This window comes from Mobula hypostoma, chromosome 1 (genome assembly GCF_963921235.1).
Source record: "Mobula hypostoma chromosome 1, sMobHyp1.1, whole genome shotgun sequence".
Taxonomy (NCBI): Eukaryota; Metazoa; Chordata; class Chondrichthyes; order Myliobatiformes; family Myliobatidae; genus Mobula; species Mobula hypostoma.
Window position 1 is genome coordinate 71,554,847 of NC_086097.1, and position 17,430 is coordinate 71,572,276.

Sequence of the window (17,430 nt, forward strand, 5' to 3'; positions counted from 1 at the left end):
ATCTCAGTTGTGCAGGTTGCATTTTGAGATCATTCGGATTCAACTTGATAGCAACAGACATGCAAAATATTACCAGTCCGGTCTGAGAATTGCCAAAAGACTGGAAATTGACTTAGCAGAACCAAAAAGTTTAAATGAGTTGTAAACTTGCCTTTTTTTAAAATTAAAGACTTCGTTCAAAATTTGACTGTAAAAATCACAACTTCGCTCTAGATATACTTCCAGTTATAAATACAATGTATCAATAATATAGATATTGTCCTCGTTTTTTGGAGTAGCTCAATTCTTTCGATATTCTGCATTTTCAAAGTAGGGGTTCTGGGAAAGAAATGAATACGTTTGAAGCAATGAACTATTTCAAAATTATAAAACGCATTCCGAATCGATCAGTTAAGGGACGTTATTGGGGAATATCTGATCCTAAAGGAACTTGTAACTAAGGGCTAGAGCCTCGTTTTTAAAATGGACTGTAATCTTCCAGACTTCGCTGTTGCCAGACCTAAATGTTTTAGTATAAGGGTAATTGCAGTTCTGGTGTCGTGTATTCATATTGGTTATCCGCTCAATCACAGCCCAGCATTTTCGAGAACTGAAATACTCTCGCGATCCGTTCCCTCTCCCTATCCGACGACACCCAAAGCGACCAGACAATAGATTAGTAACACAATTACGATATCTAAAGCACGAGTTACTTTTGTTTGCTTTATCGGCTTCTGTTAATGACAAACAAAATTTATTCTATATTGCTAAAAACTTGAGAATTTCTAGTCGATTTGGAGTAATCATGGAAGTATTTTAGTACTCATTCACATGATATATATTACGCAATGTAATACGGATATGATATTAACTTACAAAATTAATCTGTTGAACGGCCTTTTTTCTTCGGTCGTGGTGATAATTTTGATGTTAGAATAACGCCCATGACTAATTAAACCACATTTCCAGTAAAACATTGAAATAAAGATTGTGCGTCACAGGGTTCACACATACAGATATCTAACATTTCAAACTAAACTAGAAACCCATGCCAAATTATTTCAATAAAACAATAGATAAAGCATGCACTTACCAGATGTAATGTACTGCTTGTCAGTTCTTCGTCCTGCCTCCAAAATGCAGAATATTCCGATGTGCATTTCGTAAAACGGCAGAGTTACATACTCCGAACAAAAACCTGTAAAGATTTATCCAAATGCTTTCCGAAGTTACACTTGTTACATATCTAATCGGACCATAGATCTGAAATGCACAAAGACCTTTAATCTGAGCTTTTGTAAACAGCCACTCGATTAAGAAGCCGTACATTTTCTCAACTGGCTGTACATAACGTACAATCAACAATTAGATTAACTTTATTTACTGGGCTCGGGCCCCAGGTTTTGAGGAGGGAAAGAGCGATATAGTTTCTCCGACTAGTCAGAGGCAGAGATAACAGTCAACGTCACTGCGTCTTGCCACTATGTAAATGAACCTTCACGTTTCTTTAGGAGTTGGTAATGGTTCTTATTATAATAGATCCATTCCCCAGCCCCTCGCAAACTATCGTTTTTCTTTTCATATAAATTTACTTGTATTTAATTCAGGAGACACACTTCCTTCTTTCATATAACCCCGTTTAACATTGGAGCGATAACATCTTGAGCAGTGATTCGTTTTCCTTCGGGCCTATTGTAAAAGGCGCTGGCCTTATTGTATTACTCGTGGGTATCTTTAATGCGGTACAAGAAGAACAAATAAGGCAGACCTACAGGCAGATCGGATTTGCAGGGAATGTGTTCGCACAAGTTTTCATCCAGTGTGGTATATTCCGAGATTTCCCCACTTTTCATTATGGTCCTTTAACTATACTGATATTGAATAACTATATCAAGACGGAAGGTAGCAGTTCTCAATCATTACACAGATAAATTTAATCTTCGATTAAATTATAGATGTACATATTTGTGTGGTTATCATAAAGGGGGCGATTAAATATTGTATGTCTGAATGTTTACGTAATATACACAACATTCAGCGGGTTTAGCGATCATTTGATATTTTCGGTCAATGTAGTTTTGAAAATTATTTAAAAACGCAAACACGAGGAAATCTGCAGATGCTGGAAATTCAAGCAACACACACAAAATGCTGGTGGAACGCAGCAAGCCAGGCAGCATCTATAGGAAGAGGTACAGTCGACGTTTAGGTCAGGGGTCTCGGCCCGAAACGCCGACTGTACCTCTTCCTATAGATGCTGCCTGGCCTGCTGCGTTCCACCAGCATTTTGTGTGTGTGTTGTTTGAAAATTATTTGCCATTTTTCATTGCAATATGGTCATGGGACCAACTGGCAACAAATATAAATATACTGTCAACTATGGAGCATTTGTCGATTAAAATATTTAGAATCTGTATTACGTGATATTTTGGCTGTTGATATATTTTTGTAAGTCAGTGGAGTGATTAAAACATATATCAATGCTGAAGTGTCGTGATATGACAGGCCTATGTGCTCACTGAAACCAGATTAGACGCTCAAAACAAAAAAAATATACCAAGCAACAATAAGATCTAAGCGCCTTCCGCGAATTTACATATATAATTAATAGTCAGATTATTTAAAGAATTATTAAGTGAAATTATTTGTTTTAAAAACAACCACCTCGATCATTTTAAAGGATATCAAGTGGAACTGGATGGAAATTGACTCTGCTGAAGATAAATATTTTCTAATGTATAAAGTATCTATTTATCAGGATATGTAATACTTATTTTCTTCAATTACAGCGAATTTGAATGTAATAACTGAATTGGAGCCGAACTTAAATACTGTACCAACCATTCAAGCTAAACTTGAACCTGAATAAAAACATCATTTAGGCCTAGATCAAATTGGCTTCTATCCTCTGTCGATTTGGTAGGTTCTCGTCCCTCGTAAACTGCGTTCAGAAATGCATTTAAATATTACAGTGGATAACTATTGCATTTCGTCATGAAAAGAAAAGGACAAGATGTCAATGTTTCTGAATGTAACCTATTTTTTTTATTATTTCGGTGCCTTCTGTATAGTAAACATTTTAAGTGACAACACGGGCATATGATCACAATATCACAATCATGAAATTTAGAGACGACATTAACAATCACTCAAGGAATCATGAGGCATTTAAGCAACACAGGTTACACGTCCGCAAAATTTTATCTTTGTAGTACAATAGGTTTACACATTTCACTACATTTACATAAAGAAATGAAAAGGGACCTGTTAGTGACCACATACATCGAATTCTGCACAACACAAACTAAAGGCATTCATCAATTTTGTCCCCTTCTGATTCTCTGCAGGCAGTGTTGTAAACTGGAAATAAGAATTATTTTCAAAGTACTTGTTCTTTTAAACAAGGAGTGCATTTCTAGCCCCGTCTTTGGTCTAAAAGTAAACATGAACCATTTTGTAACCAAATGGGAAAAAAAGACCGAAAGGTTAGGCATGTTTTAAGTCAGGTCATGTATGATTTTAAAAAAGCAAATCAAACTATAATTATTAATTATTTTAGAAAAAAAAGTTACCGCTAATATTGAAATCAGCAGCCAGTAACAAAGCCATGATAACTTATAATACTGCGAACATGGAATTTGTTGGAACAGTTGAAAAAGACCTGCCTAATTTAAACTTAGTTGGAATGCTGTCATTTTAAATACACATCTACATTAATTTAACTAGTGGCTTCCTATCTAAACCGCCTCAAATTGCACATTGCTGAAATTGAATAAACAAACGACCCTACGGATTTGACAAAATGCAGACAAAAAATGGGGACTTGAATAAAAATACCTGGGCTTACTTTGAGAATTATTTACAACGCAAATGTGTGTAAAATGTTAACTTACAGTCTTTTCGAAGGGATTTGTTAGTGTATTAGAGGGTTTGAAGAGGGCCCTTGGTTTTGATGCGTGAAGTAATCAGAAAGTCCTCCTGAAAGTCCCGTGGAGAAACTTGGCAAAGAAGGTCTTAGAGATTCACAGGGGAGAGTTGAAGGCGCCTGTGGAGACGTCGAGGACGCTGTCCTGGCCGTCATTGAAGTGCTGCTTTGAGAAGTCATTGAAGGGTGAGGAACGTGGGGGAAAAAGTAACTTGTCTGTCCTGCCAGCAGATTCACCGAGCAGGGGTTTAACGAGTAAGTACCCGAGCACGGAACAGACAGACCACACGGCACTGAGGCAGCCAAGGCGGCCGCGGCCGTGAGGTGATGAGTGGCATAAGGGATCTCTCCGTTCACAAGTCTATCTACACTTAACCCATTGGATGTTGGAAATGAGTGATTGTTTGCCAGAGAGTTCTGAGTTAACACCGAGCTGTAGGACATCGGGTGGCTGGGGTAAGGTGAGGTGGTTCCATTATAGCTTAACGTACTGCTAGCTCGGGGGTGGTGAAGGGACAAGAATGGAGAAACAGGCCAGTATAAGGAACCTGCCCGATCCATAAATGTCAGTCCAGTCGAGGTGAGGCGCGCTCCTCGCTTGAAAGCCAACTTTGCTCTTGATGTGGTGGATCTCCTGCGAAGTTTGCCGGTGGTGCCACCTATAAAGACGTCGTCACTAGACGGATCCAGCATCCAGTAGTTTCCCTTCCCGGGATCATCGTAGTGCCGAGGAACTTTGACGAAACATTTGTTGAGGCTCAAGTTGTGCCTGATCGAGTTCTGCCAGCCTTGCTTGTTCTCCCTGTAGTAGGGGAAATTCTTCATGATGAACTCATAGATGCCATTCAGCGTCAGTCGCTTCTCCGGGCTTTGCCGGATTGCCATCATGATCAAGGCGTTATAACTGAAAGGGGGCTTCTCGTATTTGCCATTTTTCTTCTCTCCTTCCTTCGCACCGTCGCCTTCTTTGGCCTCGGCCTTTTTCTCCTCCGGCTTGTCCTTGTCTTCGGCGCAGGGCGGCTCGGCCGAGGTGCCGTCACTTTTGCTGAGCAGGTTTTCAGACTTGGACTCCACGGCTGGCAGGATGTTTTTGTCCTCGTCTTCGGGGGCAGCTCGGTGACGGGTGTCACTCTGAACCGCTTCGGGCACCAGGCTGTTTATGCTGAACGATGATTTGGGAATCATTTTCACTTCTTTCTTATCTCCCATGTCCAACATCACACACAGGTAAAATTGCAGCAGCACAGTTGGACCGCAATCGCCAGCGCTGGCAACTCATGTAGCAATAAAAAAAAGAGCCACTACTTCATGTTCTTAAAAAACACGTCGAGCGGAGCCAGCTTGCTGCAATTCATCGCGGCCCCTGGGCGCTCCGCTCCAAAGCTTCGCCGCAATCTTTTCACTCGCTGCCCAATCACAGCCCGCGCCGCGCCTGTGCGTCGCCACGGCCCGCAGCCAATCAGCGTGGCGTCCCGCGGAGGGATACGGCGAAAGGGCGGGAGAAGCGAGGAGGAAGAGGAGGGCGCCTCACCTCGCGTCTTGGCCCATGCTCTCCATCTTCACTTCCACTCCCTTCCTACAAATGCACCGCGTTCACCATGCGCCCGGATAATAGCCTTCGGTACGTCAATGTTTTATGTTTTTGCTGGAAGTTTGTTTATACTTTCAGGGAAGGGGAATTAAAATAGAGGTGGTCTTGGGAGAGGCGCGGTACTACTTTATAACTCTGAGGGCGTGATCCCAGAACCCAAAACAAAAATGCCTGAAGCTGCTCCGGGCGGATCGATGCCGCCGTCTCATTTTGTCAACATCGGTCAATATGCTTCAGTGTGCTTCAGCTGATGACGGGACGGCTATTGATGTCTTTGAGCCTGCAGTGACCCCCCACCCTTCCAACCCCCTCCATGGTCCTCGGATAGTGTCGGCGGAGAGGCCACCCGTCCCGGGCCATCGACACAGGCCCCCCCGAGACATCATTCTGGCCCAGGACCCGACAAAGTTGGGGCAGGAAATCGAAACAGATCTCAGGCCCCAATGGATCCGAGGGTGGCGGGACGGAAGTTGGGGCAAGTACCGGGAAGCGGTCTAGGTTTGGGGCGAGGCCGGACCTGGACCGATCCCCAAGTACTGGTCTGCAAGGGACCCACCCCGATACCCGTTGGGGCTGACATGCTCCTCGTCTGCTCCGATTTTCATCCCGAGTTTCATCTTGGAGACATGGTGGCGGATGGTGCGCCCCGACGGACGGCGCTGGTTTGCTCCTGATGCTAAATTCCTTAAAATTCAATAAAATTCGTAATCTGAATTGCAAAGTCTATGGCCATTACAAATAATAAGCGTTTAAATGGCGAATCTGGATATTGGGCTGAGTAGTATTGGTTTCAGGAGCGTGCATTTTAAAACATCCTACCCTTATATAATAATTTTTTTCATTTATTAAATATTAGTTATGAACTTATTGGAATAGTTGCAAAAATAGCTGGCCATTTTGCAAACCTTTTAGTTTGTTCCAGCCGCAGAGTTGCAAACAAACACAGCTACAGACGCAAGACTTTACAAAGTATTGATATTTACATTTTGTTCTGCTGGTTAAATTGGGGTCGGGGTCTTTCCTTCGACAGGGACACGACGTTAAGCGAAGTCAAGATGTTGGAGGCGAACTGCACAAACGGCTGGAAAGAAGAAAACAAAATCGCCTGACGTTGTGTGGGCTGAACTCCTGAACTAGGCGCCCGACTGGGGTCCTCGGATTATATTTTCGCTATAAAACGTGCGAAATATTAAAGGCAGTTCGTATTCTACCCAGTTATTTGGCAGAATTAAAACAAAAGCACTTATTCTCTCACTGGTTTTCCATATCGAATGGTATTGCGGTTGGTATCGCTTTCCCGGAGAAAACTCTGCATTTTATTTAAATTCCTGAACGTAATGTTAAAGATCGATTCTAAGCAATGATGAGTATAATTATTAAAATAATATATTTGCTTTGAACCTTTTAGCTGCGTGGTAAATTGTGGTCTGGAAACATTTATTACATCTTACTGTATTATATATATATATTTAAAAAATAAAACCTTTAAAGAGAGTCTGAAAGGATACCAGAAACTTATGGCGAATTAAATATATAGAGCTTTTGTTACAGTATTTTATAAATCAGCTAAAGGGTTTCACAATTTGAACACAGTGTGAATTTTTAACAATCTGAGGGCAAAAGGTCAACTGTAAATCTGTGCAAGGTCGTAAATTGCTCCCTACGTCGTGTATGTGTGGGTGCGCGCACGTATTCAAATAAAGCAAATTGTGAACTTATTTTCGCCGTATATATTTAAAGTCTAATCTGACCCCTGCTCGTTTTCTTATTCAGTGTAGCATGAAATGATTTAGCGTAACTGGATTCCTGGGAAAGGACAGGTTACATAAACATTTACTGATGTGGGGTAACTGTAGTTCTTGTACTATGATATGCAGGAAGGAAAGTGTTGATTAACACGAAAGAAACGAGATTAGCTGATTGCATGCTCATGCACAAGTCGTCATAGAATTGTTTCGAAAAAATAGACACAGCTGTTGTTTGCATTGAACCTCTGTTGTTGCTGTGATTTGGCAGTACTTAAATCAGCGTTTCTGTGTAACAATTTTGAAGCGTTTACAAATGTGTATTCCACACTGATTTTGGAGCAATGAGGGAAGTGAGCACGTTGTGCTTGTTCTGATGTGTTACCGTATTTCAGTTTTGCTTGTTTGACATAGTTTAAGTTTCAAAAGTTTGCTCAAGTAAAAACGGGCATCATCTTTTGGGAAATCCGAACTGCTCCCGTTGTTACACATTTGGAAACGGCTGTAAACAGTTTTAATGGTTCAGAAGCTTGCATCAAATAAGCCTTCTTTATTTAAAAAATTATGGATAATTAAAATACTAAATAAAGCTATTCATTTAAATCCCACTGAATAGGCCGAAATCACCACTTGGAAGGTTCCGGGAAAAATAACGGACCTTAAAGGGGAATATTAATCATTATCACCAAAGGCTATCACAAACGTTTGTAATGAAAGAAAACAAATACATATCAAGAGCTTTATAAGCATAATTATTACATTGAAATTCCCGCGCCTCCCCCCCCCCCCACCTTTGACTCTCAAATTAGAAAGGAAGGTTCAGCGCGGCATTTTTAATAAACAGTACATTTATGGAAACGTCTTTATTTTTAACCAGAATTGATTGTTTCTCTTACGAAGTTCGGGCGTTTCTGAAATAAAATTTATTTTAAATTAATGGTGATTTTTGTGTCTTCTGTGTGTCTTCTGCAGAATTTTACCTTTGACCTTCAATGAAAAGAAATATTGACATGGAAGCGGACTCCAGGGTATTTCATTTCCCTGTTGTGGTGGGAACGCGGAAACACGGCCGTTATTGGACATTCCAGTCTCCGCATGCACTTTTTGAAACACTGCATTGCTTTTTGGACGATATGTAATTAAAATGCTGGAGATTTGCCATTGCTAGTGTAATAAATGTTAATTTCGTTAATATGGCCAAATGCAGTTGGAAAGTCAATCCCAGGCTTTACAATCAAGATTTGTAATTATTGGGTTTACTGGCCTGACATGATCCGGAAATACAAGAATTTTGTATTTTGACCAAGAGCTGACTCTCCTGGAGTAATTTCAGTCATGAATTATACACAACCCAGCTGAGGTATCCCGGTAGATTGTTGTAAAGGCGGTAATATCAAAATACCAAAGATTCAGAATACTGTAGGTATTTGATTACTGCGGCTTAAATGTTGTGAGGGCTGTTCATTTTACAAGGGAAAAATACACATATTCACCATTCAAGCAAAAATATATTTGTGTAATTGAGGCCCATTAACTGTTGGTTATTTTATTAGCGAGTGATGGAACTGGACCTTTGATCGGGAGAGGTTTGAAGGAATTGGCGATTCATGTCTTATCAGAGGAACTAAACCATGCACTTAACTGACTGTAGGCGCTAATAATTAGTGATTGAAAGTTTCTGTATTTAGCGTGCTTTATGTTTCTTGGGGGTTTTGTTACAGGTTATATTATTAGGTTTGCGAGAACAGTAGTTAACTAAACTTCCCAGTTAGTGGTCTTCGCACCAGGAAAGTGCTATTTGGTACAGCAGCCATGCCTCGTCACTCATTAACTCCCTGTAGGTTGTCAGCGGCTGCTCAGCACAAAAAAAACAGCACCAAGCTAAATTAAGAGCCCGATGATTAAGATGAACGTTTACCGGTGCTGTCATTTGCAGCATCTTTCCATCATAACATTGTGTCACTGGGAAATACTCTTGAAAACTGCAGGGAAATACACACACACACACACACACACACACACACACACACACACACACAATGACAAAATCTTTGATTCGCATCTCCAACCCCCACCCCCATACCCTGCGCAAGCACATAGCAACTGTTAACACGATCCAAAATCGCGGAAACGTGTTCGAATATAAAATTAAAATCGAGACAACGTTTCAGCAATTTTGGTTCAACAAAGGACTCGGCATTGGTTTCAATATCAGCGAAATGCAACAAATGTCTGAAACATTGTCTACATGGCAACATTGAGATCCATAAAATGTCAATGTTTCTTTATTTACAGGCAGTGATGTCACGTTCCGAGGTGCACAGGCCGAAATCGCACCACTACATCTAGTCGGTGACAAACGATCGCTGTGAGCCACCGAATTTACTTCGTATAGAAATTGCATCTCTAATTCCCAATAAACGCGCCTCAGCAGATTGAATCATTTATTGTGGGGGTGTTGAATAACTCCTAGTCGGAGCTTGTTACTCAGTATAATATATCACGCATTTGCACTGCAGAAGGCCTTTGCACTGAAAAAAATATGTGAATGATAAAATAGAAAAACTTACTGCAATGTGCTGAATCTGGCGGAGTCAAACAAATAATATGGTTCTGACTCGGAAAATAAGTAACCTAGGTGAATAATAGTCATTAGGAGGGAGATATTTTTTCTAAGATTACACGGAAGGATCAAATATCAAAATGATTTACGACTAATACTGCTAAAGGTTTTGAAATTTGCAACCGATTACGAATATATTGCAAGAATTACATTTTTTAAAACATTCCAATTATCAGTTAAATGTTAAGTGTTTCGAATAATCTGGAAATACGGGAAAAAATCTGGCAAAGAAGACGCATTTACTACCTTTTATATATATGGCATTTAGGAAACTCTAGGATTCCAACAATGCTGCCATACATTATGGCAATAATATGGTGGTATTTGATCACCTGAACATACTCAAATTGATTTCCACCGTTTGTCTGCACCCGTTTCATAATAAGGAGAAGTCTTAGATTTCCAATTTTTCGTTATCATGTCATTTTAATATGATAAGACAATGGCTGCGAAGACAAATCAGTGTTAAATTTGGCCCAAACTATAATTAATAATATTATTCGACTCGTGCGTTTAGGTTGGTCTCAGAGTTAAATTGATTCGCTATATTGTGTATTGTTTTTCCTAATCCAACGTGAAATATAAAAGACTAACGAGATTTCTGTTTTTATCTTTTAGTAGGAAGTACAAATCTATGTATAAATTGATCCATGTTACGAAGTACTCAAATAAAGTTATTATGTGTCAAATATTATGGTTATCTTTTGTTTTAATTTGGTCTAACGGGAACTCACTTCTACAATAAATACAGCATTACAATTAGCTGTTTCCTGTATGGACGGTATCGTAGGCACACAGACTGATGATGAGCCAGTGATCTTAAGCAGGCGCCGTGTTAACAACATGATTTCAAATATTGACTTTCGTCGCAATTGGTGTGACGCATCGGATTTAAACGGGTAAAAATATCTTTGACGTTTCCCAACATGATGCAATTGGCTTCCACATTAGGAAAAAATCGCTAAGCCATGTAGTACAAAATCCCGATGTGATCGTACGAAGTAGATAAGTAGGTTTATTCACACATTCCTATTTTAAATAAAACACTACAATCTTTTGAGGAGTAATCTGCAAAAATCGCCCCCAACAGAAACCGCTTGCATGGAAACCATGGCCAAAAGAAAAAGTTTAAATAAAATATTTATTACTCTACTATAGCTTAAAATGTTTCTCATCTATATTAAATGTTACTTGCTTAACATCTTGTCTAGCACAATATTACATGTATTTTGAACGGCACTGGGATAGCACAAAGAAACTGGGTACAAAAATCAATCCTATGTATACAATATTAACAAATGTTCTTACTTCAAATTCTGGTGAAACTTAATTGATACCACTGTTCGAAGTATCAGTTGCGAAATTCGATCTTTTACAAGGTGAAGGGGTATGCTTTAATATTTTTGTAAGATTATGACTTCAGTATCTTGGCCGATCAAGTATGAAAATTAATCGTGATCACAAGGTTGCAGTTCTCGTCTCCCGCGGCTCTCTGTGTCCTATTGTAGCTGCTTATGAGTACTCAATAGTATCAGTCGGGAATGAGGCACAACCCGATTGCTCGAATAAAACGCTTTTCGGTGTTTAGCGTTGTAATATGAGTTATTGTCCCCGACAATAATGCTTCAGATAAAGAAACGAAATTCTGCAGTAATATTGGCATCGTCTTTGTTTAGTATTTTATTTATAAGTGATTTTGACGATTTTCACAATTGCCATTCGTTCGTATTGATGTAATTTTCACAAGACCAGTAGGAATAATTATCAATATTAAAGTGAATTCTATCAACAGTTCAACGACTGTCGGAGCGGCGGTGACAACGCTTTCTGTTGTATCTACCTATGGCAATTCTCAGCACATTTTCTAAATGAGCTGCTTGTCTCGACACGCTAAGGTTACAGTCTGTGCAGAGAGTACACAACATAAACAAAGCGCCGCAACTAACTACGGATTACTGCCGCTATTGCTTTACGCCAAAACAGTCCATCCCACAAATGGTACAATAGGCAATGTCGCATCATTTTCAACAACTTCGTATCCTTTATTATTCCCAAGTGCCATGTAAACGTTTGTGCTCCCGTAATCTATGAATCAACCTCATCGTGCATCATCGGCGGTGTCATTTAGGATGAAAAACTAGGATTCTATGAAACATTGTGCCTGCGTGCTTACATTATGATTCGATATGCTAGAAGACCAAACTTATATTTGTCCTGGAACTATTTACAGCGATTTGGAGTTTTTTTTTATACCAATAACGAAATTTCAATGTTGATCATCTATCGTGGTGCAATTAGGTAATAGTTTAACATTATACCGGCAACCAAAACCGCGAAATTGAGGTTTAGAGTGAAAAAATAGGGCGCTATGCAGTAATAATTGCTAAACTATCTCTTCTTGACAATATTTGGCGTTGACTGAGATTGTTGTAAGTGTTGTGTAAAATTTTAGCAAAACAGTGTTGATTTTAGCACAGCTCTCCAAGATTCCACGAAGGAAACAAAGAGTATTTAATTAGTCGCAAAGTCAGGTTCAATAGGATGCGGTACAGCTTCAAATCCAGCTCGCAAACAATACAGGTACGCCATCTAGTGGAATCCTTCACGTTTATTCGCCGCAAATTGGAGTTTCCACTGGTTGGCGTTTCAACTCTAATGTATTGTATATGAGATAAACACCAAATACCGCTAATATGTAATAACATTCACTTTGATGCTTCATAAATATTTACAGTTTGCAAAAGTAGACGGTGTATATGAAACAAAAATATTTAAACAGTCGTATTGAAATTTGTGATGAGCCAGTTCATTACTTAGCAACCACAGCATGAAAATTGTTCATTAAAGCCCACGGAAAATAAATCGTTTCCAGAATCAGCGGGAAAGCATAGAATATGCCAATACAGCTCCTTTCGCCTTCAGTAACCCAGAAAAACTCCAGTGTTGATTGGTAAATAATGGCAAATAAACGTTTGTTGGAGGATTGATACTCGCTTTTATATCGCCATGCATGTAAAGATGCAAAGTGTCGCACAGTTGTTTCATTTTTAATTTCTATTTCACTAAGAAAACACACAAGACAGTTAAAACGCTGAAAGAGGAGCAGGGAAGAGTAAATAACCATGATTATCACTTTGATGCCATTAACGGTGGAGACGGCGCTGATCACTAACGAGTAAATCACTAGTGCATATTGATTGATCACGTTCTCTGAAGAGCAGTTATTAAGGCTTTAAGAAAGGCGGAACCACGTTCCCCAATACTTTGCTCCCTCAGTCCTTATTCGGGATATTAGACAACGGTCGGCGTATTTGTCCTATGAAGGGGTCACGGCACAGGATCGGAAGAAGCTGCAGAAAGATGTAAACTCAGCAAGCTCCATCATGGGCACCAGCCTCCCCAGCATCGAGGATACTTTCAAAATGCAATACCCCCCAAATAAGCGGTATCCATCATTAGGGAACACCCCCCCCCCCAACCATTTCCCAGGACATGCCCTCTTCTCATTACTACCATCAGGGAGCAGTGGGTACAGGAGAGTGAAGACACACTCAACGTTTCAGAGACAGCTTCTTCCCCTCCGCCATCAGATTTATGAATGGACAGTAAACCCATGAATACTACCTCGCACGACTGCTCTCTTTATGCATTACTTACTTAATTTATATATATATATTTCTTTTAGTAATTGATAGTTTAAAAAAATCATTATGCATTGCAAAGTACTGGTGCTGCAAAACGAATTCAGCACAAATGCCAATGACTTTAAACCTGATTTTGATTCTGAATCTAAATGTATCTTTCTGCCTTACATTATATTCAATTTCGTTCTCACGCTGATATTCTTGTCCAGTTAATAGTCGGCACTACCTTCTACATCAGTGATTTAAAACCAATCAGGTACATATAGCCAGTAAGGAGACCTGCACTGAGAATTGTGGCCCGATATGTGCGGTACCTCAGATAATCTGAACAAGCTGGGCAGCGCTAGAATCGAAATTCTATTTTAAGAAAAATGATGAGCTTCGTAAATCATTAAATTAATTGAAAATAAAGTTTTAAATATTTGGAGCCAAATTCCCTAAAGCACTGCGAAGGAGGCACTGCGCTGTGTAATACGTGCAACTTGTTGAGACGCGGCGCTTTCATGAACAGCGCTGTTCCTTCCAATTTTTTTTACACTTTTGTGTCGAGTAATAGGTTGCAGGGTGCTCTTACCCTCACCCAACCATCCTGGTTCTACATTCGTGTCTTGTGCGCCTCGGCAAAATTAGACAGGGTTCTTCCACCTGACCGTTGTATTAGTAAACCAAGTTGGTGTGAATATTGGATTGGGAGTTGATTTGACAAGGTGGAGATCACTCCCGAGAGAGTTCGCTCGCCAACGTGTTGGGTTCCTAAGGCGAATAATTATTGTTGGGTATTCGTAGTCTCTGGGTACTGTGGGACTGAAAGGCAAAGCTGATGGTGGGGGTGGCGGGTGGTGGTAAACGAGAACAATAAAAACCCCATTGGTGGCAAGTAGCAGTCGATTTGTTTGTTCTCTAAATACATGTATGTATTGAATTTAGCTTTGCGGTCTCATTTCCATTTGTTCTACATCTTCTCCCGCTTTACAGTGTTTCTTGCAGTGGGGCGGATCGATAAGATTAAGTGCTTAACTGCGCGTTGCTTGAACCATGAGGTCCATTTTCTCATCTCTTTATAAAGTTGGAGCTGGGGTCGGGCAATGGCGGAACATCAGTCCCAGTCAAAGGGTTGTCATCCGACCTCAATTTCACTGCTTCCTCTCACTGGATACACTTGGTGGAATTGATGTCATTGCATTACTCATAACTCTCAACACTGGAGTCTGGCTTCTACCCGAACGCTTGCCACCCAACCCCCACCAAGATATCAAACCAAATGCGAAATGAATCGCTCCCCCTCAACCCCCACCCTCCAAACTCTACTGTATGTTCGGAAGCACTGAGAACTCGCGAGCAGGTTTAAAGTTGTAATTTTATAGTGGCCCGTGGCCGGATCTGTCAGCTGTAACATGAACATCGTCGGAATGAAATTACAATCTTGGGATTTTGTAAGCATTTGTTTCAGGAAAGCCAGTAGTTCGAGGCAAACAACACGCTCCCGTCTGTGTGATAACAAGATGGAGCGGTTTCCCTGGATTTTCTTTGGCTGAAAAAAGAAAATGAACCAGACTCCGTTCATTTTCAGTTGGAAACCTCTCCAACTGCAATAAGTAGATTACACTATGGGGGTTGATGTGTTATTAATTTAGTTTCCACTCCTAAGGTTGATGGGAGCTCAGTTCAGACTTTCTCGTTAGCGCAGTGGAAACAAATGAACACTAAGTAAGCTAGTTTCTGGATCCGACGGCTGCCAACTGTAAAATTCCTGCATCTGCTCAGTAAACTCACAACTGACCTGAATTTCCCGTTGATGAACTAGGGCACACCTTTAAATCAAAATAATAACACAATCTCCGATCCGTGCCGCGCAATCCTTGCACTTGCGGCTCTTTACGTGTCGAACTTCTTTTTGTTTGTGTTGCGTACTGTGTGAGAGAGAAGCGGATCAGCTCGACACCGAATGTAACAATTCTCATTTGACGAACGAGCGACTCCTTTACAAGTTCATTCAACTGGGCTTCTGAATTAGCGATATAGTTACTTAATTTGGCTCAGCGTTTTGTTTTGAACGCTTTATTGCGGATTAGGAATACTTTGGGGAAATATGGATTAAGTACTATTTGTGACCCCCCCTTCACTGAGGCTTTGAATCCACGCGCAGCCATGGCCCGCGAAGAAGCGCCATCAAACCTACTGACGACCATTTGGTTTACTAGATAAATGAGCCGTGAAAACATGTATTTCGCAAGATCTTTCTCCTTGGTTAGATATCCATTTCAGGAATATTTCGTCCATCATTGAATTGGACAGCAGTGTTTTGGAGCGGGGATGACTCGGCGCCCTGATCCCTCCCAGACGGTCTTTCAGTTTGCTATATCTCACCAGTCAGCAAGTGAACAAGCTTCTGGCAAGCCCTATTTGTAATGGGGTTGCAAATACACCAAGCCTTCCCAGTATAATAATAATCTTCTCGAGATTCCTCCCCCGCCCCCAATGCATATACTTAAATGTATTTGCTTCCGGCAAGAGATTGTGAATAAATTCAACAGCCGAGAGCCTGCCGCATTAACACCGTCATTACAAAACAATATTGTTGCTATATTTTGCAACAATAGCAACAATGGGCATCCGAAATATGTCAGCATGGCCTATTTTTCAAAATGGTGATACGTTTTGTTTAGATACCAGGCCTGCCTGATATAGTTGATAGTCGAGCAATGAACTTTATTTTAACTTGTACTTTACAACTCCCAAAGTGCATTGCGCAAAGCATTCCAAGACTGGAAACCGCAAGAAGTATCCACGTAATGCGGTTTTAAGGATAGTTTTCTGATATCATATAACATAAATTATAATATTAAAGAAAATATAGAATCAAATGGTTCAAAGTGTTAGATCGTAAACGCGCTTGATTTGTGTTCTTGGGAAATTCGAGACTTCACCGCTCGTCATTCGCTTGCGGGAAAGACCTTGCTCTCAGTAACAATCTAGATAGGATGAGGTTTGCAGTTTGCTGCTTTGGAATGTGAAGTATTTCTCACTGTGAAGGGTAGGACACCCACATTCAGGTTGAGATTTAAACATTGTCGATCACACTTTCGGGAGACCAAGAGTAGGGGAAGTGTTTTAAACTAAATAGAAATAGCAGGTAAGTCCGTATTTTTAAACGGGATAATTTTCGACATGCTTTGCGGCTTCTCGGTTTTAAACACAACGCTTCGATTTTGTGATGATTGTTAAGCGGAAGCCTTTGTTCCGCGCCACTTTAGTGTCACCAAGTGGTAGATGGTGTCTTCGCTCAGTCATTGCAAGCAATGCGGCCAGCTTCACCAGAGATAAAATCGCAGACTTCAGGCATCAAGTTTATAACGTCGACGATAGAAAAAAGGGACAGACAGCCCAACATATTACGTGAAACCTAGCGATTAAAAAATACAAGCGGCTGGAAAAAATATAATTTATTTTTTTCTAAGAAAAGTTAAAAGCATCTCACTATTCTTATGTTGTTATCTCCGACCCTGTCAACGTCTCCGTTCTTCACAAAGTCCACAACTAAGGGAAGTACTCTGACCTTCCATTATATATCTGACTTTTACCCAATTACTTAAAATCTTACTTTTGATGTTTCAATGGAAAAATTCTGTTCGTTTCAATTTAAATTTCACCGTTGCACCTTTACAAGAATTCTATTTGTACAATTTTATCCTATATATATAAAAAACCTTTGTGAAAATCTGCTTGTGTGTTCAGTCAGTCATCGAGTTCGTTCCCAGACGAGCACCTGTCACACAAAGAAGTAAAACTCTTCAGTCTTGACGAACGAAAGTGTCGGCAGTCTTGACATTCTGGGCTACGACACCTCCCGGGTACGTTTCCAGTCTTCAGTTACAAATGTAATTACACAGCGCACTTCCGTGTACATCTGAGGCATTATCGAG

At 40.3% G+C, this 17,430-nt stretch overlaps 1 protein-coding gene and 2 long non-coding RNA genes across 5 annotated transcripts in view; 1 reads left to right on the forward strand and 2 right to left on the reverse strand.

The window, feature by feature from the left end:
• Positions 1-1,221, reverse strand: part of LOC134357051 (uncharacterized) — a 32,585-nt gene extending 31,364 nt beyond the window's left edge. The window contains exon 1 of the long non-coding RNA XR_010020497.1: positions 1,073-1,221. This is a non-coding gene — a long non-coding RNA (uncharacterized LOC134357051). The remainder of the gene's footprint in view (positions 1-1,072) is intronic.
• Positions 1,222-3,009: 1,788 nt separating this feature from the next.
• Positions 3,010-5,309, reverse strand: foxg1a (forkhead box G1a). The gene has a single exon (XM_063068447.1). The coding sequence runs from the start codon at positions 5,120-5,122 to the stop codon at positions 3,893-3,895; it is 1,230 nt and encodes a 409-aa protein (XP_062924517.1). The 5' UTR covers positions 5,123-5,309; the 3' UTR covers positions 3,010-3,892.
• Positions 5,310-5,408: 99 nt separating this feature from the next.
• Positions 5,409-10,546, forward strand: LOC134357211 (uncharacterized). 3 transcript variants are annotated; one of them, XR_010020583.1, is made up of 4 exons: positions 5,409-5,525; positions 6,526-6,777; positions 8,213-8,659; positions 9,536-10,546. It is a non-coding gene; the product is annotated as an uncharacterized LOC134357211 (long non-coding RNA). The 3 variants fall into 3 exon arrangements; XR_010020571.1 differs by having other exon boundaries at positions 8,213-10,546; XR_010020575.1 differs by having other exon boundaries at positions 6,526-6,693; positions 8,213-10,546.
• Positions 10,547-17,430: the final 6,884 nt, after the last annotated feature.